The sequence below is a fragment of the Furipterus horrens genome, unplaced genomic scaffold (genome assembly GCF_987537825.1).
Source record: "Furipterus horrens unplaced genomic scaffold, mFurHor1.1.pri manual_scaffold_8, whole genome shotgun sequence".
NCBI classification, from domain to species: domain Eukaryota; kingdom Metazoa; phylum Chordata; class Mammalia; order Chiroptera; family Furipteridae; genus Furipterus; species Furipterus horrens.
This window is the reverse complement of record NW_028327178.1, coordinates 91534530-91555960: the sequence shown is the minus strand read 5'-3', so window position 1 is coordinate 91555960 and position 21431 is coordinate 91534530. Positions and strand designations below refer to the sequence as shown.

Sequence of the window (21431 nt, the reverse complement as noted above, 5' to 3'; positions counted from 1 at the left end):
AGCTCCGGAAAGGGGGATATGGTTCATTTCAGATTTTTGTGATTAAGATAGCAAGCAGAGAGTCTGGGCTGAACATAATGTATGGCCTCAAAACACAGGTCCTTGTCATCAGCCGAGGGAATTATCTAGCTCTCTCTCTCTCTTGGAACAAAGATAAACATGAAAGGAAGATGAAATAATCTCAAAGATCACAACTAACTGAGTGAGCCAGTCAGGCACTGCGAGTGAATGCACAGTATGAGGCAGCCAAGGACCTGATAAATAAATGAGGCTGGGTCAAGCTACTTTAAATAGGGAAGATATGCCTGCTTACCTTCAGCAAGTAACCTGAGATACTCTCAAGTAGAGAAAAGTTGCTATTCTGTTCCTAACCAGCTTACCAGGATGTGCTGGGCTTTGGGCTTCAAATAAAGCAGAAGGGGAACCAGGTAGAAGTAACTAGAGAAAAGGTGGTAAGCCCATGGGTCCTCTCTTATAAGGGAAGAGCCCCTCTACCCACGTCATTCTCTGAGTAGAACGCCTAGTAAAGGAGAACTTCACCAGGGCGCTGCAGGAAGATTCAACCTAACATAGGCTCCTCAGCGCGGCATCCAGGGCCTCCTCAGAGAAGCCACAGCCTAACCTTTCCAACTCTCACTGCACCTGAGCAACCACTACTCCTCACCCATGCCCGGTAATCTGCTCCCCCCTGCATATGCTGATCTTGGCCCCTGTAATCCCCCTGCCTGGAACAGCCCAGCTCATCTGCGTCCCATCATCTATGTCCCATACAGTCTCTTCGCACACAGTCTTTCACAGTGGGCACTCAAATGTTGGCTGAATTGGGTAAAACTTAATATAGAACCTTTTTCCTTTTCCCACCATCATCTGACAGAAACAAACACCCCACCTGGAATGCCAACCAGAGTTCCAGCTTCTAAACCTGGGAGTAGATGGCCCTCCTTCAGGGATAATTTGTATGGCCTGGCCTCTCTGCCCCTTACCTCCGAAATAAGAGTAATAGTATCTGTCGGAGAAGCTGAGTGCTTTGAGATGAGAGGCTCTGGAAACACAGATTCTCAAGTTCAATGCCACTATTTTAAACTCCCCTTAGACCCATGCACCAAGTTACCAACTAGTGCTAGGAACTTAAAGCTTGTCTCCAGCCAAACGCCTCTTCTTTTATCACAAATGTCCTAGTGTATAGCTGTTGAGAGAGCCACACTGAGGACTTCAGGTAGCCTATTGGCTTTTCATTTCCAGAGTACGGAGATTCCCATCTCAAATGTGGATAATTCATGGTTTCAAGAAAAGCCCAGAGTTTTCAGGCCTACTCCTCTCTAAAATCTCATGGTATTCACTGCTCTGTGAATGTTGCCATCCAGTGCACTGCCTATGCATCACATGACGAATACTGTATATTTATCACACAATAATAAAAGCAACAACCATGTGACCACCTACTATTCATGTCAGATACAGTCCTAGGATAGAGATACAAATAGTGGGTATTCAGTAAATACTGGCTGAAAGGAATTATTTAATCTTCTCAGTTAATAGGTACCAAAAGTACAACTATTATCACATGGCCATCCCTGATATTTTTTGGAATTAGAAAAGGATTCTTCAATCTGGAAAAGACTCAGGACCTCTGGGTTGATGAGAGTCCTGACTGGGAGAAATTCAGGTCTGGGTCTGAGTCCTAGCCCTACTCCTAGAAAGTACAGCCAGGAGGCCCTGAGATATCTCTAGACTTTGGTCTGCTCAGCAGAACAATAAAAAGGTAGAATTAAAAGTACTCTCCTGGGTCCTCCCAGCTTGGATCTTTAAGACCCTTTACCTGCAGGCCAGCCTCTAAAGCTCTACAGCTGCACTTGTGGGTCTTCACCAGCCCTAGAACAGTAGTTCTCAATCCTTGGAGCTCTTGCTCTCTAGGGGACAATAAGCAGTGTTTAGAGACATTTGTAATTGTCAAAACTGAAGAGGTGGCCCTGGCCAAGTAGGTCAGTTGGTGAGAGTGTCGTCCGGATACACCAAGGTTGCAGTTTCGATCCCAGGTCAGGGCACATACAAGAAGCAACCACTGTATGCATAAATAAGAAGAAAAACACTGAAGAGAGGGTGCTATGGACATGTAGTGGGGAGAGGCCAAGGATGCTGCTCAGCATCCTACAATGTACAGGACAGCCCCCTCAACAAAAAAAATTATCCAATGCAAAATGTCAATAGGGCCAAGGTTAAGAAACACTGCTCTAGAGGCCATTGAGAAAACTAGTTTATTGTGGTAAAAGAAATGGAAACCAGACTGGGAAATACATAATGCTAATGTTGTAGCAGACTATAAATACATGAATACAGTGAATAAAGGTTCTCAAACCATTCTGGACACATACAGTCTCCACTTCATCTTCTCTCTGGCACTAGTCCCACTGTGTATAAAATGAGCCAGTCAGTCTAAGGACCCTCAGCCTTGTCCCCGTTAACCCGACCCACACCCATTATTGACACATAGCCTTGCTGAAGCTGGCAAGGGAGTCTGAGATTGAGCATTAAGAGAGAGGCAGAACAGTACAGGGAAGTACTAGACTTGGAGCCTAAGGAAGGGTTCTAGCTTTGACACAATCCCTAGCTTTGACACAATCCCTAGGAAAACCACTTAAATGCTTTGAGCCTTAAGTTTTCTCCCCGCAAAATAAGGTTAAACTCACACCCTGCCCTACCTACCTTATAAAGCCTTTCTGAGTTTCAAAATAAGATCACATACGTGAAGTGCTTTGGAAGCCATAAAATGCTTTACAAATGTGAAGTATTTCCCTGCAGAATAACAGGTATTCACATTGTGAAGGGAATATTATAAAAATGTATTTACAATGACAGGATTTTGTCCATTGATAAGCTATAAGCACTAAAGGCTATAGAGTCCTGGCCCTATGAGAAAACCAAAGATACCAAAACCCACTGTGATGCAGCCAAGCTCAAGATGCCCAAGGCTCCTGGGTCATCATTGTGACTCATGTAATCTGGCTTTCTCATCTCTAAAGGTGTGTATGTGTGTGTGTGGGGGGGGGGGAGTTGGGGGGAGATACCACTTAATGCATGGGGTTGTTGAAAAGATAAAATGTGATCAAGTTTGCAAAGTGCATGGCATTTACCAAAGATGAAGGAATGCTTTCATTCTCTGAAGATTTTTCTCCTGGAAAAAAAAAATTTCTTTTTACTTTGAAATGTTACTTTTTTATAATGATGAAAGTAACTTAAGAAAAGGTGCTCCTTCCTACACTGTTACCTGTCCTTTATACCTCCAAAATTACCTCTAAATCTAAGCATGAGAAGAGCTGCCTGCAGCCACCAGCCCTTCAGCCCTGTCTGCCAAGAGCAAAAGCGGAATGTCAGGCTGACACCAGCTCCTTCCTTGGACACAGCCAGAAGGCTATCAGAGTCCATGACAACTCAACAACCAAATCTGCTCCAGACTTGCTAAGCAATCTGCAACCACCTACTGCCCAGTATCCAAGATTCTAAAGGGAGAAAATGCTCTAAAGAAGTGAAAGCAAGTGATCCAGCTGATGGAGCATTAAGAAACTAGCAATCATTTGAGATTTAAGTGTTTCCTCTGTCATTCAGCATTTCCAAGTCTAATGAATTCTGGGGACACTGAGGTGATTAAACTCCTCACCCTAATGTGGAGTCTTTGAGGTGGCCTCATCTGAGTAGTAACCCCTGTCTTCAAACCTCTGCATAGAACAGCAGCCAGGCTACACACATATACAAGTCTTATTTTTGCTTTTATAAAGATTACAAACAAGGGACTTACAGTTCATGCATATGCAGATAATAAAGAATCCACTTCTCAGGTTTATTAGTCCCTATTTTTTTTTTTTTTTTGCCAAAAGAAGAAAATTGTAATAGGCTGTACTTTTTAAAAAAGATTTTATTTATTTTTTTAGAGCGAGGGGAAGGGAGGAAGAAAGAGAGTGAGAGAAACATCTATGTTTCTGTGCAAGACACCCCAACCAGGGCCCTGGCCCACAACCCAGGCACATGCCCCAACCCGGAACTGAACCAGCAATCCTTTGACTTGCAGGCCAGTGCTCAACCCACTGAGCCACACCAGCCAGGGCAGAAGATGTACTTTAAACTTAGTATTCCAAAGCCAATTATTTTATGACTAAAGCCAAACATTTATCCAGTCTTATGTCTTCCCAAAGGGGCTTCTGATTCAAATAAAGTACTCTTTAAAAGTACTGTGCCCTGGCCCCAGCCAGTGTGGCTCAGTTGGTTGGAGCCTCGTCCTGTAGACCAAAGGATTGCGGGTTCAATTCCCAGTCAGAGCACATACCCAGGTTGCAGGTTCAATCCCCCGTTAGGGTGCATATGGGAGGCAACAATCAATGTTTCTCTGTCTCTCTGTCTCTGTCTGTCTCTCTCAAATCACTAAGCATATCTTCGGGTGAGGAGTAAAAAATATAAAAAGTACTGAGTGTATTTCCATGTTCCTGGTTTTTCTTTCTCAATAACTTTTCCGATTAATTTAGCTTCAAGCACTCATACATTTTGAGTTCCCTTATGCTCTAGTATTCTAGTACTCTCCAAAATAACTATTTAATAAAACAGAGATTCAAGCAATACACACATACATACACCCCATTGTATATCCTATACTCTGAATTCTGAATATGCTTCTAAAACAGATCACACTGTATCTTGATTGCATCTGTTTACTTGTCTGTCACTCTAGCTAGATTGTGAGCATCTCAAAGACAATGACCTGTTTTCATCTGCAATTATCCAGTAAACTAGAACAGTATCTGGCACACAGCTCAAGTTAATATATACTTATCAATCAACTCATGAATGAAGCAAGTTTCTAGCTACCTTCTTTTAAAATGGACCATCTGAAATGAAATGCAAATGTCTATCTATGCAGCACTAAGACCAAAATAATTGGGGATCTCAACATCACAGTCCCTAAACAGTACATAATATCCACATCCATCTCAAAACCCCTAGTTTCCTTTTCTCAAATACACTACTCTTTACACAACACAGCTAGACGAAAGCAAACATTCTTCTGCAACTTCCAGTTGTAACCCTAGATCTGAGGTGATGTCATATACCAACATGAGTGTTTACACCCAACCCCCACCCCACCCCATAGCTGCCTACTACTTTAAGAACTAACAGTAAGGATCACACTGTCACCCCCAACCCTGAAGTGTGGCAACTGCTCCTTTCCTCAAATCTCCACCAAGCTCCATTTAGGGTCCTCCTGTGGGTGGCACTTAGAGCCAATTTTGTACTTTAATTACTTCCTTCCTAGGTTTATCCCCCCACCAAGAGTTTGAGCCTCCTGAGAGCAGGATTCTGAGGCAGGGCTTTACACTTGGGTATGCTTGGGACTCAGGGCCTCCTAGCTCTGAGCAAACTCAACTGCTCTGTGTGTTCAATGGGAGGGAATTTGATCAACAGCCTGTGCCAAGCCCCAGGCCAAACCCCCTGAGCAACTTGGTGCTTGATGATGGTTTTCTTTCTTTCTTTCTTTCTTTCTTTCTTTCTTTCTTTCTTTCTTTCTGTGTGTGTGTTTGATTCTTGGTTCTTTTTAAGACTGAAAAGAAGATAATGCTCTTTGCTGGGTTTTAACCCAATTAGGAACCCCTTCTCAAAAATTCACTATCACCCCAAAATCCAGACAAAATATCATCTTACAGAATTGAACAGGGCAAGTGTGATGGAGTGTCCTTTTTCATCATCTGACATATTCACACTCCCCTATCTGAGAGCTATTTGCATTTCCTAGTTTTACTTTCTCCCTAAGCTTCTGGAAGTAACACTTCAATGACTGTAAGACTCCAGTAAGAAAACACATGGGCTATGTAGTTGTGATAACTTTTTTCTCTGAGAGAGCCACAGATCTGTTCAACTGTAGGATCCATTGGGCCAGGTCTTTTTCACTGCCAGGAAATCCACATTGCACCTCAGATGGCTCCTAACACAGAATAGGCACTCAAAAGAACACCTGTCCCTCCTGATGTAGAAAACAGGTGGATCAGGACAGTATTGATGTCATATAAACAGAATAGGAAACAGCCATAAAGCCACTGAACAAGGAAATCAGAACTCATAAAAAAATCTTTATGGTAAAAAAAATACATATATAACTTAAAGAAAAGCATTTCCCAGCCCCCACCCCCAACCCGAGGGGCATTAGTTCCTCTTCAAGACCTGTGGTTCTTATGGCATTCTACACAAGCCTCACTGGGTGGAAATTCTTCCTCTACTAACTGGTCCCTCCAACCAGAGAGTGGTGTTTCCTGAAGATGGGAACTTCCTCTAACTTAATACCAGGGTTGCCAGTGCATGACAACCAGTGGGTCCTCGTGACAGAAAGCTTGATAGAATGTCTGTCAGTTACCCAAATGACTATTGCCTTTCATGAAAAGGCTGTTACCCTAGCAGCAGGATGTGTGCTTCAGGTTCTTTTTCAAGGAGGAGAAGACGAACTTCTACTAAACCATCCATGTTCTGAGGCCTCATTGGATTTGGACGTAACTGAAGGTATTTAGGAATAGGGTGAGCTGGGGAAGAGCTTAATCTTTGACCAGAAAAAAAAAAATGTGCGTATGAACCAGAGAGACAGCATCCCTGAGCGTCCAGGAATGCATACTGGCCTGGACATATGAAAAGTGCCCAACATTCTCATTTAATCCCCACAATAACTATAAAAAAGTGTCTCTCAAACTTTAATGTGCATACAAATTACCTGAGAATCTCATAAAAATGCATGTTCTGCTTCAGAAGGTCTGGGTGGGGCCTGACAATCGGCATTTCTAACAATTTCCCAAATGTTTCCAAAGACCACATTTTGAATTGCAAAGTTGTACAGTATCCTGTTTTTGCAGCTGAAGAAGCTGATGCTCAGAAATAGGAGACTTGCCCCAGATCACAAAACTAGTAAGTGGCAGAGATGAAATGTAAACTCAGGTCTTCTGATCCTAAACCCAGCGCCTTTTCTACATACCATACACTAACCTTTTGAACTAAACAGCCATAACCACAGAGATGTATAGCTTTTGTGGATCCTTCAAATAAGCCTTCCAGCCAGCTTTGCCCTGTAAGGAAGAGGGAGAAGACAGAGCTCGAAATACCAGCTACGGGAGAATCGAGCCAGCCAGATGCTCTTGTTAAGAACTTAAATCCTTCAATCCCTCAGCTAAGACTCTTGAAGAAGAAACAAACAAACTTTTGAGGCTGCTAGATGCTCATTCCTTTACTAAGGATAGGCCACAGCAAAGTATAACTGCTTTTCCAAAAAAAAAAAACAAAAACAAAAGCAAACAAGCAAACAAACAAAAACTGTCTCAGCGATACGGGAATTACCAGGGCCATAAAGCACACAAAACAAAATTAAATCCTAATAGTCCTGCAGGTTCTTGGCTGTGCTGCTCAGACCTTGGCTTGAATATTAAAGAGTATTCTGCTCTGCCCACTCCACATCTTAAGGGCAACACTGATGAGCAGGACAACATCCAGGGGAGGGCAGTAAGGAAGGAATGGAAACACCAGGCAAAAGAACAGTCAATGGAAGACAGGAAACCTGTTCTAGGGAAGTGCAGGCTTGAGACATAAGCACCATCTCCTTTCACTTGTTTTGTCAAAAGAATGTTAGACCTGTTCTGAGGCCCCAAGAAGCAGAACGAGCAATCTCTTTTTCCAACAGGAGAAATAGTTCACTCTCTCAGAGCTCAGATTTGCCCCCATGCCTTCTAACTCCAGATGTCACCTTCTCTCTACCACCCCAAGCTGCTTCCCTATGGAGCTACCATCCCAATCTGTACCAGAGGTAGGCACTACAGGAAGACAGATCTCAGTTCCAAAAAGAAAGGCGATTTTATAGTCAGAGCTGCCCAAGGACAGACTATGCTATAGAGTGGAAGGATAGAGTGTCTAATATAAATCTCGTCAGCAGAGAGGTTCAATCAGAGGTTAATCGCTTCTCAGGAATACTGCATAGAGAACTTGGGCATTGGATGGGTGACTGAGTGAGATGAACCTGCCAGCCCTCAGAGATGAATTAATCTCTTCCTGCTGCATTTTCCTCTAGCACTTCATTTGTACACTTACCACAACTTGCCTTTTATCACTTACTAGTACATGTGTGTGTTCCTCACTGAATGTGAGCTCTTATGGGGAGAAGGGAATGTCTTAGCCACCCTTAAATCCCTTACTGTGCCTAAGACTATACCTGGGAAACCAAGGAAACATTCATGTCCCTCCTATGTGCCAGGCATGCTGCTAGGCAGTTTACATATATCAACTTATTTCACAGCCTCTAAAGAACCTAAGAATTATTATTCCGTTCTTATAGATGGGAAAATTGAAACTCAGAGTAGATAAGTACCTGCCAAGGTATTGCTGGTGAGTGGTTAAGCTGGCATTCAAATTGAGAAATCTTTGCCTATACCATACATCATTCTGCCTCCCTCCTAGAAGAACTCAATAAACATCTGTTGGCTTGAGACAAACACCTTAAAAACAGAGTAGTACTAAATCTAGCTAGGTCTGTAGTTGTTTCCCATTCCTATGCTTAAACTTTCCTTCTAAATACAGTCATCCACCCTCAAAATAACCAATCTAAAGTTGTTGTTTTTGAACACCCTCTCTCTCATTTTTTAAAAGACAGTGGCATAGCACAAAACAATCCTGGGCAAGAGCACCACGTTTTCATAAACTTCTCCTACCCAAAGGAACTCCTCAAGGCCCCAAGGGCCCTGCGCCTTCTCCCAGTCCTCCCTGGCTCCATCTGGGGGCTCTGGACCACTGTAAACAAAGCAGCTCCTGACTTTCAGCTTCAGAGAGATGTACGCTCACACACATCCTCACAGGCCTCGTTCTCCACACTCAAACCCGACTCAGGACAACTCAAAACTTCCTTGAGCAAAACAGTCCAGTTCAAAGGTTCTCACATTCAGCTAAAGTTCCAAACAAAATCTATCCTGAATTTCAAATCACATTACAAACCTACTGGCAGGCACTTTAAAATATTTAATCTCCCTGCCAAATGGGGCAAAAAAAGGTTTTGTCATTTGAATGAAAGGCACCAGCCTGTTTGGACAGCCAACACGTAAGGCTTCTCTGACATTCCATCTGTCTTAAGAAGTAAACCAAATCCAACCTAGCCAACCATTTCTTCAAACAAGAAGCGTAAGTGTCACCAAGGGAAATTGCCACTGCTCAGTACTCTGGGGGGGTTTTCAGGTTTTCCATCCCTGGGCCTCTGGGAGAGGAGATCCTGTTGGCACATGCACCATTAAGATGCTGTGATTTTCAACCTGATACCTTGATTCCAGAGAACCAAAAAGCCACGTTCACTATAAATTTAACTTATTAAGCTGTCTTCCCACATGCTAATGTTTTACAGCAACTTTATTAAACACAAGAGAGTCACCCTGGCTCCAGCAATGAGCAGGACTTAATGAAGACATATTTCCTGTGAGCTCCTGGCCTCTCTGCATCAATCAGACATTTTCAGCTGAACCTAAATTAACCTGTAAATGAACTGATTTGCATCCATAAATCCAAAAGAAATGTACCAGTGTGGGGTGTTTGAGATACTCAGTCTCCATTTCCCAATCTCATACGATTCTCTTGTTAAACTAAATTATGATCCTTTCTATAAACTGTTTTCATTTTTATTAAAACAAGACAAAAGGGAAATCTGAACCACCTAGGGTAGATACTTCATAACTAGTTACAATGCCTTAAGAAGAAAAGAATCTCTGATATCTGATCATCCTTCTTAGGAAGAAAACCAACAGGACACTATTTATTTAGAAAGGGACCAAAAAAGACCTAAGTTTGGGTGATTTTGTCATTTCACCTAGACTACAATTCTAGTTTACATCTAGTTCTCAGTGAAAAAACTTTTTCCATTCTGACAATCAAACCAAAGAAGTTATCAACAATAGCTTTATCAGAAAAGTATACTTACTCAATATTCACATTGTACCACACTCTTCCATACATTATCTTAGCAAATCCTCACCATATACTCATGTGAGATGAATATAATATCGACTTTAAAGAAAAGGAAAGTGACAATATTTAACACGTTGCATACCAGGGTATTTAAATGCCTTTTAGAAATGACGAGAATTCTCGCCAGCCGTACGCAACGTGTTAAGTTTCCTGGATGGCAGGGACCACGTCTGGTGTCTCTGCATTCTTAGCACTGAGCTCCCAGCACTGAGCACACGGCCTAGGACACAGTTTAAGAGCCTACCACATGCTGAAGAATGAATGTATGACTAGGGGAAAGGAATAGAAATTTGGAAAAAATATGCAGTCCAAATTCTGCTCTAATCCTCAAACTGAAACCACTGCCTAGAATATACCTACACACTGCAAATAATCTACTCGACCTTCAGAGGTTTGTTTCAAAGGACAATTTACTGTCTTTCCAAAGTGTATGCCACAAAGACAGCAACCACATTAGGCTATATACTCTACAGGGCAGGGCCTGATTCTATTTTACCTCTTTTTCTCCCACTCAGCACCACACCTTGCACAGGTGGGCGTTTAATGAGTTGAGCAATGACAAAGGCCATGATGATACCTTCAGCCATCAGGGAGTAAATAGAACACAAGATGCCCACAGCCACCAGAAGAACTGGTCTGAGTCATTACATCCTCTCTCCAGCTTCATTTTCCTCTCTATACAATGGGAATAACAACAGAACATACTCACAAGATTGTTTTCAATCACTTAGTAAATATTTACTAAGCATTAACCACATGCCTGGCAGTCTGTTAGGTGCTGGGGACACAGTGATGAACATGGTTATCACATCCTGCCTCATGGACCTCACAGTATCAGTGGATGCTGTGAAACTTGTATGACAAAGGACTTCTATAAACTTCATAAAACTACACCATTACAAAGTATTGCTCCTCCTCTGTGTTCCTAAACTTGGTTAATGGCATCACAACCACTGTCCAAGCTGTAAACTTGGGAACTGTCCTCAATTCCTTCTCCTGCATCCTGCACACAGTTCTAATCCATCACCCAGCAACATCTCTGACAGGCACTACTTCTCATCTAGTTTTCCATGCTTCTACTCTGGGCACCTTGTTCCCACCTGAATAATTACAAGTCTCCTTGTAATAAAGATAACGGCAAGCATTTATTGATCATTTACCATATGGCATGCATTGTACTAAGAACTTTGCACACATAACATAATTTAACCCAATAACGTAGATACTAGTACCCTTATTTATAGAGGAGCAATCTGTGGTGCAGAGGAACCTGCCCAAGGCACACAAGGCTAGTGACAAAGCTATGGCTCAAATCCATATCTCTGAGATTCTACCCTTCCTTAACTGTTACTGGATCCCTGCCTCCAGTCCCTTCCTGGCTGGCTACCCTCCTTCCTTTTTCTGCTGCTGGAGTGTTCTTTCAAAAATCCAAGTTGATCTCTCTCTTCTGCTTTAAGACAGCCAGTGGCTCCTTACCATTTCCAGTTCAAGGCCTAAAGGCTACAGGCAGTTCCCATGTTATCTATCTCACAGCCCCCTTAACTCTTTCCTGATCCACCTCATATAGCCCTCCTCTGCTAAGCCTCCTTTGTCTTTGCTCTCCAGATAGGAACCTTCTCCTCTTTAGCCTTGGCCCCAAGTACACACTTATGTTTCAACACTAACTAGAATGCTTCCTTCCTTCTCCCCTCCCTCCCTCCTCTCCCTCTCCCTCTCTCTCTCTCTCTCTCTCTCTCTCTCTCTCTCTCTCTCTCTCTCTCTCTCTCTCTCACACACACACACACACACACACACACTCACATAAAGTCAAAAAATAAAACAAAACAAAAGAAACTATACACTTTCAATCCTGAGACCCTGGAGGGCAGGCACAGTGTATTTTCATCTCTGATTCTCTAGGTCCAGGCAAACTCAAGAAGATAGACTGCTTTCACAAAGGTATTACAACTGAGATTGGTCCTCCGTAGTCTGTTGGAAGCCTCTCTCCAAGCCTCTTGAAAGCCAAATTCAATCACCTCTAAAACTGCACATACTAAACTAGCTCCAGACCAAAAAACCACAGGAGAATTGCCCTCTGATGGGAGATGAGGTAAAATGATGCCTTTCTCAATCAACCTGCCATGAGCAAAGTATTCCAAATACAGACTGATAAAAACAATGACTAGTTACTATGAACATCAGAGGATCCTAACTTCGAGTCATCCAAGAAAAAAGCTAGAGACAGCAAAATCTGACCCTGCTCTCCACGTCCAGAGCTACAGCTGAAGTCCAGGCCACAAAGAGATGACTGCACCCCTCTTCTTGCTGGTCTCCCTACTCCCACCCATACCCCGCCCCCCACGGGTCTATTTTCCAAAGAGTAGCCAGATGTTTTTAAAACTATTATCAATGATTAGTACACGCTCCTCCTGTATAACACCCTCTAACAGCTTTTCATCCACTTGAAATAAAATCCATACTCTTTACCCGGAAGTCCAAGGTCCACTCCCCACCCCCTTATTTCCTACCACTCTCCCCTTCAATCACTACATTCCAGAAACAGAGGTCTTCTGTTTCTTAAAACAAGCCAACCTCTGAGCCTTTTCCTATGCTGTTCTCCCTGCCCAGAATGCCCCTCCCCTAGATTTTTAGAGTTGGTTTTTCCCCAGGGAACAAACTTACCTTTTCAAAGAGGACTTCCCTGACCACTCTATCTAAAGTGGCACCCCTTCCACCCCATCACTCTCCATCATTTTTTTTCCTAGCACATCACAACTAGACAATATTTTCTTCATTTACTTTCCTGTCTCTGCCTTCTCCTTCATTAGTGTGGAAGCTGTGTTTTGTTCATCCTATGAATACAATGCATGCAGTAAGCACATAGAATTTCCAGAGGATTTGCTGACCATCAAGAAAGGAGGCGTCCTCAGGATGGGCTATTTTGTTCTTCTGTTAGAACAAAGAAAAACATCTACTTGGCCCCTACTATGCACTGGCCACTGTAAGTCCATGACCCTCCTTTCGGAGAGGTACATTACGCAGTTCAAGGTCACAGGGCTAGGAACTAACAAACTTCTGAGATAAATAACTTATCTGTACAGCTCCTCAACCCCACTCACCTTTGTCCTTCTTAGGAGGAGGGTCTCACTCTCATATTACCATAACAAGAAAGAATAAAATATGTCTAAATTACTTTACATTTATTAAAGCATTTTCACATTCACCTCACTTAAGAATATAAAGGACTCAGAAAGCCATACAACAAGAAGTAAAGTGCCTCAAGGCTCACTATCCCCATCCTCAAGCACAGCAGTGAGGACTGGGGAAGAGTCGCAGCCAATGGAAGAAAGGAAACTTACTTCTGGTATTAGAGGGATGGGAAGCAAGTGAGTCACAGGGTGACGGCTTGGACTCTGAAAACTCCGATAAGACCTGACTCTGAAGCAACAAGAAGTGAATCACTGAATTGGAAGGCATTTTAGGCCTCATGGAGGCCAAACCCTGGCTGATAGATAGGGGAAAATGAGACGAGAGGAAAAGTAATCCGCTCAAGTTCACTCAGCAAGTGAGCAGAGCTGGAAGCAGGGGTCTCCTCTCCCCGAGCCCCCTTTTCACTCCATCGAGGAGGCTTCTCAAGGAAAATTCTGAGTCAGGGAGTGGAAAGAGGTCAGGGCCAGCTCATGGACTCCACAGAGGGGTAAGGGTGGGACCAGGAAATAGCAAGTGTTAGGATGGGGGCCAGAAATGATCCAAGAAGGAGGAAGTACCTGGAAAGGTGGGTGAGGGCCGGCCAGAGGGAGGAGAAAAAGGCGGAAGAAAAAGGAACAGAGTGAGGGCAGAGGGAAGCGTTGTGAAAACAGGGTCTGAAGGGGCCTTGTAGAGTGGGGAAAGCCTGAGGGGGAGAGAGCTTGGCATAACAGTCTGATGGTGGAGGAGTCCAAGGCTCGGGCAGACACTGAAGGGAGTCAGACTGGGAGAGCCCCATAGGAGGAAAGGCAAGGGAGTCTGACGGAGGAGATTTCCCGGACCCGAACAGACCCTGGTGCGAGTCTGACGAAGGTGGAGTCCGGGCTCGGGCGCTGAAGGGACTATGAGGGGGCCGGGCCGACTCACCGCGCTTGTTTTTGGTGCCGTGCTTCTTGGCGGCCGTCAGCTCCTGCTCGATCTTCTTCTCCAGGAATTCTTGCTTCTTACTTAGCATCTCCTCCGTGTCCCGCAGCCGCTGGATGGCCTCTTGGGGGGTCGGGCCGCCCTTGCCAGCCTTACCCCCTCCGGCCCCGAACAGCTTCCCGAACACCGACATGGTTGCTGCTCGCCGCGCCGGCCTGCGCCGTCCGCTCCGGCTCGGCTCGGCTCCAGCACCCGCTCCCGGCCCAGCCTGTCGCAGCCGCCGCAGGCCTCTCCGCCGCCTTCACCCCGCAGCTGAGCCTCGTCGCCCCACCTCCCACAGGCCCCCACGCCCGGCCCGGCCGGCGTCAGGGCAACGCGTCGCCTACTACAACTCCCGGTGGGCAACGCGCTGACTGTGCCTCAAATCTAATGGAGAGAGGCGCGCGGCATGCCGGGAGGCTATAGTCTTCCGGCTTGAGGCACTGGGCGGTGCTATTTTTGGTCTGTCTAGAGTCAAAGGGTAAGGTGGCATGCTGGGAAATGTAGTGTTCTTGGGAACACGCTCTCTAGGGGAAAGACAGAAAGAAGGAACAGTACTTAAAACAGTAATTAATTAACATTTTGAACATACTATGATACAGGCATCGTGATAAGTGTTTTATATACATTATCACATTTAATTCTCATAATCCTATGATAGATGATACACCTGTTTTGTAGGTGAGTAACCAAGACTGAGAAATTGAGTGATTAACATAACTTACTATCCCCCATCTTTGCACTTGCTGTTCCCTCTACCTGGAATGCCTTTGTACTTTAAATTCACATAATAGGTTCTTCGAAACCTAGTAGAGGATAGTAGCCTTGGAACTGGAGTTAGATTGCAAAGGTTCAAAACGCACTTTGAATACTTTCTTGGGCAAGTTGCCACCTCTACTCTGTGTACCTCCCTTGCGGAAACTGTAAACCAGAGGAGAAAACAGGACCACCTTTAAGCTTATGTAAGCTTGGGAATGTCAGATGCTTACTTAGCATAGGTGCTCAAAAATGTGTATTCATTTCTACATATTTGGGGTCACCATTATGCACAATAATTAATTCAGCAGGAGACCCAGAACTTTCAAAAAATAGCAGAAGTATTGAAACCCCCCCCATCCCTATGACACAGGCCCAGCTGGATGTGGGGCCACATGTCATCGTTTTCCCTTTTTCTTGGCTGTCAAGAATCACTTTACCATCAACAGCAGTGAGGCCGTGAATAACAGCCAATACTTTCCCAAAACCCACCATTCTAACTTGCTGCTTCCAATTGCCAATAGAGGCAATTTTCATTCCTTCTCAAACCTCTCGAATATGTGAAGTTGCTTGGGAACAGAGTTTCAAATAAATGACAGCTTAGCTGAACTTTTTCTGTTATTTCACATACGAGTCTTGTCTCCTCTCCAGAGACTATGAGAGGATCTTGTTGTTTTTGTAATCTACCACAACCTCAGCCTGCATACATAGGTAGCCATCCTCAGAGGATGAGAGAGTTTATTTCATCCAACTTCCCAGGATTGAAAAAATTTTTCAAATGTGAGAAACATGCAATAATTCATAGGAGCATAAATTGTAAAACGTAAGTCACACGTGTTTGTTGTATAATTGAGACACTGCTATGTTTTTATCAAATGAAAAAAAACAAAGAGACTTCAATCAAGCTACCTTATGGGTACAATGACCCCTTTGCATCTAATTGATCTGCCCTCTCCCCTCTTAACTAAGTCATTCTACAACCAGACATACAGGTAACAAATCACTTGCTGGGCTTGAGCCATGACTCAAAGGGTATATAAACAGGCAGACCCCATAAGCCTTACCACCAACAGTCTTATATTGCTAGGGCATGAACTGAGGATGATAGTGGAGCCTCTGTCGTAACTTTGGGAGGTCAGAAAAACACCTTGGAGATATGATAGCAGAACACTCAGAATTAATCTTAATTACCAACCCCCATCAAATTGGTGTGGGTCACTTGGATTGCTGGGTTGAGAAGAATTTTGAAGCTGCATCAGGACTCCTTGTAACAATGTGCTGAGAATGAATGGAGAGATACACACAAACCCGTAAATAAATGCAGTGTGATGGGCCTGGGAGCAGGTATAACCTCCCTTAGAAATAGGGGTAGCAGGAACCCAGCAGAACTTAAGAGGGGTAAGTGGGGAGTGGAGGGAGATTGTGCACTGGAGGGGTCTCTGAACTTGAGCTAATGGGTAGTTACAGGACCCACTCCATACCCATTCATCAGAGCATGTGCAGGCCACACAACAGGCACTGTGCCCTAGAAGGCCAACTGTTTCCTTCTCAGTGAGGCTTTCCAGGCCATCCCATACAATGCTGCAACTTGCTCCCCACCCCACATTTCCAAAACCTGTACTGTCCTCTATTTTCTTCGTCTTCTACAGTACTCATCACCTTCTAACATGTTATATAATTTGCTTATTTACTTTGTTGTTTATCTTCTGCTTCTTCCACAGGGAATCTCCACAGATCATTGTTTGACTCATGATGTATCTTCAATGCCAGAAATATACTTAGCATTTAGTAGGTGCTCAATAAATTTTGTAAAATGAAAATTAATGGAGTGAGATAGAAATGACCTGAGAGGGCCAGAGAACTGGGTCTGGAATTATTCTTGCTATGACGAGACCTTGGATAAGACCCTTTCGTTTTCTGGGCCTGTTTCTTCTGATTCTACAAAGAGCTCAAGAGTCTAACTGCCTCCTGCCTCAGGGTTCTGTGCCTAACTATAACCCAGCCACCCTGGGCAAGTAGGGGGTCACCCCCAATCCTGAGGTGGAATCTGCTAACCTGACTACCGCTCTTCAGGTCCTTGAGGATCTGTGAGGGTCACTTGCTGGCAGCCTTGGGGTTTGGGAGCACCTGTAATTGCCACCTCCATTCCTTCCCTCCAGGGGAGACAAAACTGGCCTAACCAGTTCTCCTGAGCCACACAGGATACTTGCTCTGTCAACTGAGACTTCCAAGCTACTGCCTCTGTCATTTGTCCCAGATATTTTCAGCTCCCTCTTAAAATTAGTGTCCTTTATATCAGACATTAACTTTCAGGGCTTTGGGTCAGCATTTCTCGGCCTACATGGCAGGTGCTTACTGGGAAAATATCACCCTTGACTTCTGTGGGATAAGAGGAAGAGATGTGTATAGTGGGTCTTGTTCTCTCAAAGTGCTGTTGGTGTTCATTCATTCAATAAATATTGATTGAGCAATTCCTGGGCAGTTCTAGGTGCTATAAAAATATGTGTACAAACAGACAAAAGACCTTGTCCTTGTGGACCTTTTGTTTTTGATGAGGGAAACAGACAATAAAGAAATGCCTAATATAAGGGGGGGTGAGGAGATGGAGAAAAGGGGGGTAAGAAGGGTCTAGTCAAGGAACCAGTATAAATGATCCATGGGCATAATGGGGTGGGGACTGACTGTGGAAGAAGGGATGGGCAGGGTGGGGGGAAGCAATGGGGGAAAAGTGGGACAACTGTAATAGAAAAACAATAAAAATATATATATAAAACAAAAAAAATTTTTTTAGTTAAAAAAAATTTTTAAAGGAAAAAGAAAATAAATTAATTAATTAAATGAGGTAAAGAAGAACTCCCCCCACCCCCCATGCCTAGCTGCTGAACAACATTTGAGTCAAAGTTTGTTTCTGAGTCTCAGTCATTCTCAGATGAACCTCAGAGTAGTTTCTTTGGTAGGATACCGCATGTGTAATCATTATTACTTAGTGCACAACTACTACATCCGACTTGCAAAACCTTTTATAATAATGGTCTAATAAATTCTTCCAACAGCTTTTGGGGAAACCAGTATTTTACAGGAAATCAAAATGAGGTATAGATGTGTTAATTTACTTGGCTGGAGAGAGACAAGGACTTTCCACAGACACAGCCAAAGGAAAGCCGAAGCAGTCCCAGATTATTAGGACAGAAACTCAAAAAAAAAAAAAAAAAGAAAGAAAGAAAGAGAAAAAAGAAATATCTAATATAATGTCAAAGATAATGAATAAAAATGAAGCAGCACTGACAGGCATGGCTCAGTGGGTTGGGTGTAGTACTGCAAGCAGTTGGATTCCCAGTCAGGGCACATGTCTGGGTTGTGGGCCAGGTCCCTGGCTGGGGGCGTTCAAGAGGCAACCGATGAACATCTTTCTCTCACATTGATGTTTCTCTCCCTCTCTTTCTCCCTCCCTTCCTCTCTCTCTAAAAATAAATGAATAAAATCTTTAAAAAAAATTTTTTTTAATGAAACAGTGTAAGGAACTAGAGTGTGATGAGGGTGGGGTGAGAGAGCTATTTTAGACAGATTGGCCAGGGAAGGCCTCTCAGAGGGAATGACTTTTGGACAAAAGTGAATGGCATGAGAGAGCCAGCCATAGGAAAATCTAGGGGAAAAAACATTCTAGACGGAACAGCAAGTGCAAAGGCCCTAAGGTAGGAACTAGCTTATATAATGGAGGAGCAGCAAGAGGGCAGGTGTGGCTGGAGTGAGAGAAGAGAAGAGTGGTGGGACGTGAGGGTGGCATCAGGTAGAAACTTGAAATCTACAGGGAAAATTTTGTATTTCATTCTGGGAGAGATCAAAAGCCATTACAGGGTTTTAAACAAGAAAGTGGCACAATCTGATTCAGGCTCTAGAAAGATCCCTTGGGCTCCTTTCAAGAAAATGGATCATGGTGGGGGAAAGCAGGGAGACCAAAGAGGGCTGATACAATCACCCATGCAAAGAGGTTGGCAGCCTGGACAGGTTAGTGGTGGCAAAGGAGATAAACAGGGGTTGGAGCCTCAAAGAAGTGGTTCCAAATAAAACCCCAGCTCATAGGCCCTGGCTGCTGTGGCTCAGTGGATTGAGCATCAGCCCGTGAGCCAAGTGTCGCTGGTTCAATTCCCAGTCAGGGCACATGCCTGGGTTGCATGCCAGGTCCCAGTTGGGGGTGTGTGAGAGGCAATCACACATTGATGTTTCCCCCTCTTTCTCCCTCCCTTCCCCTCACTCTGAAAATAAATAAATAAAATCTAAAAAATAATAATAATAAAAGCTAACAATAGAAAGTATTTTAAAAAAAAAAAACACCCCAGATCATGAGAACAGGTGAGAGCTTTAGTGATCCTAAGACAAAGTAGGAACTTTGGAGCCCTGGATTTGAAGCCCAGCTCCACACATTCTGGCTATGAGTCCTTGGGCAGGTGCTACACCTCACTGAGTCTTGGTTTCCCCATCTGTAAACTGAACAAAAGGGCTTGCTTCCAAGGGGTGTCTTGAGGACTCAGTGACAGTAAATAAGGCATGGAACACAGGGCTTGGCACTTAGTAGACAGTAAAGTTAGCCACAACCCAACTCCCCACATTTATTGGTAGAGAAACTGAAGCCAGCTAGCTGAGAGGCAGAGGCACACAGAGGACAGGGAAGGGAAGGGAGAAAAGGAAGCAGGCCTTACAGCGTTCCCCAAGTCATATACCCACAAAGTCCAGACAGTAAGATGGTTGAGTAAAGTGGTCCAGGAGCACGAAAAATCATGTGATGCTCTCTAGCCATCTTGTTTTCTCACTTTTGAGAGACATGGGAAATTAGAAATATTTTTCTCCCCTAAAATACATCAACATAAGTACAGTAAGTAGCAATTGACATTCAGCTGCAATGGGAGACAACAGTGAAGAATGAGATCTATGGCCATATGGAATATACGTGCCCACTGAAAGGGCCTGACTAGCAGCTTCACCTGACTGCTGCCCCACGGTGAGATGCCCCAATTTTACATTTAGAAGTCAGAAATCCAGATTTTTAGGTAAAATCTCCCGATTTTATTAAATTTTCTAAATGCTTCTGGACATAGGAACACAGTACATTTTTATATATTGATCTTGCTATTATTTCAGCATACTTGCTATTATATCACTCTTTCTGATCCTTATACCATTTACTTATTTTTCTTGACTTACTGCTTTAGCTAGGCCTCCAACAGAATGGCGACATCACGATAGAAGGCATCCCTATCTTGTTACTAACACAGAGAATGCATCTCACTTTTCACCATTGCAGTAGGTTCAAATTTCATTATTTCTAAATGTTGGCTCATTTTTAAAAACACTGTGAAAGCTAAACAAAGTTTCTCTGTAGGCTTGAATCAACTTATGAGCTGCCAATTTTGTGATCTTTAACTGAATTCTCTCTCAGAATTGTAACGACTTCATTGGGTAGATACTATTTATTCTCCCCATTTGACATATGAGGACAGGGAGGTTCAGAGAGGTGAAGTGACTTGCCACAGTCACACAGCTAGGAAGGGGCAGACCCAGGATTCAAACCTAGCTCTTCCTGATGCCAAAATCTGTGGGACCCTGGATGCCCAGGAAAGCCCTTTTACACTATATTCTGTCCTCGGAGCTCTATAAGGAACCATGGGGTCCTGAGTGACCCTTGACTAAGGGCTTTCCCTTCTTGGGCCTCAGTATCCCCATCTGTCAACTTAGGAGAGGTTCAGCTATGGTAACCCCAAAATTTCCTAGCCTCCTCCCCTGTAGTCCAGCTCTGCATCTATTAAATATCAAAGCTGATTTTGATCTGTTCAATGACCTGGCTCTGTCACTTACTGCTTCATGACTTGGGGTTGCTTAACCTCACTGAGTCTGTTGCCTCATCTCAGCTGTAAAATGGGATTAAGCACATCACCTACCTCGAAGTGTTTAGGATATGCCAAGCACAGCGTTAAGTGCCTAATAAATGTAATCCTCATGATTCTGGTAAATGTGCATGCATGTGTACACTGACAGGAAGTGGCAGAAATATAATTTAAATAGTTGTATCAGGATGAAAATGTGTTTTTTTAACATTTCCTTTAATATCACAATTTTTAAAATGTTTAATGCCTTCCATGACTCATCCATTATGTAGAGAATAAAGTCCAAATTCCTTAACCCAACATCCAAGGATTTCTGATTCAATATCAACCCATATTCCAACAGAGCAGAGTGGCTAACAGCACATGGAGACAGGCCTCCCCAGCCTGAATCCCAGCTATGACTTACTAGCTGTATGAACTTGGGCAAAGAACTTTGCCTCTCTATGCTTCTGCTTCCTCATCTGTAAAATAAGAAAAGTAATTTCTCACCTAATGGGGCTGAGGTATGTGAAATAAAAGGCTTAGTATAGTGTCCATAATATGCCCATGTGGAGGCTTGAACATATCAGCGATTAGCACGATCTCCACCCTGGACCATTCACTGGCACCGGAATACAACAGGCCTTGCATTGTCATACCTCGAAGTCATTGCTC

At 43.7% G+C, this 21431-nt stretch overlaps 1 protein-coding gene across 1 annotated transcript in view; it reads right to left on the bottom strand.

The window, feature by feature from the left end:
- The window catches only part of CHMP4B (charged multivesicular body protein 4B), a 44044-nt gene extending 29602 nt beyond the window's left edge, over positions 1-14442 (bottom strand). Inside the window, exon 1 of the mRNA XM_090286254.1 lies at positions 14107-14442. Coding sequence (XP_090142380.1) covers positions 14107-14296 — 190 coding nt within the window. The 5' untranslated portion in view covers positions 14297-14442. The remainder of the gene's footprint in view (positions 1-14106) is intronic.
- Positions 14443-21431: the final 6989 nt, after the last annotated feature.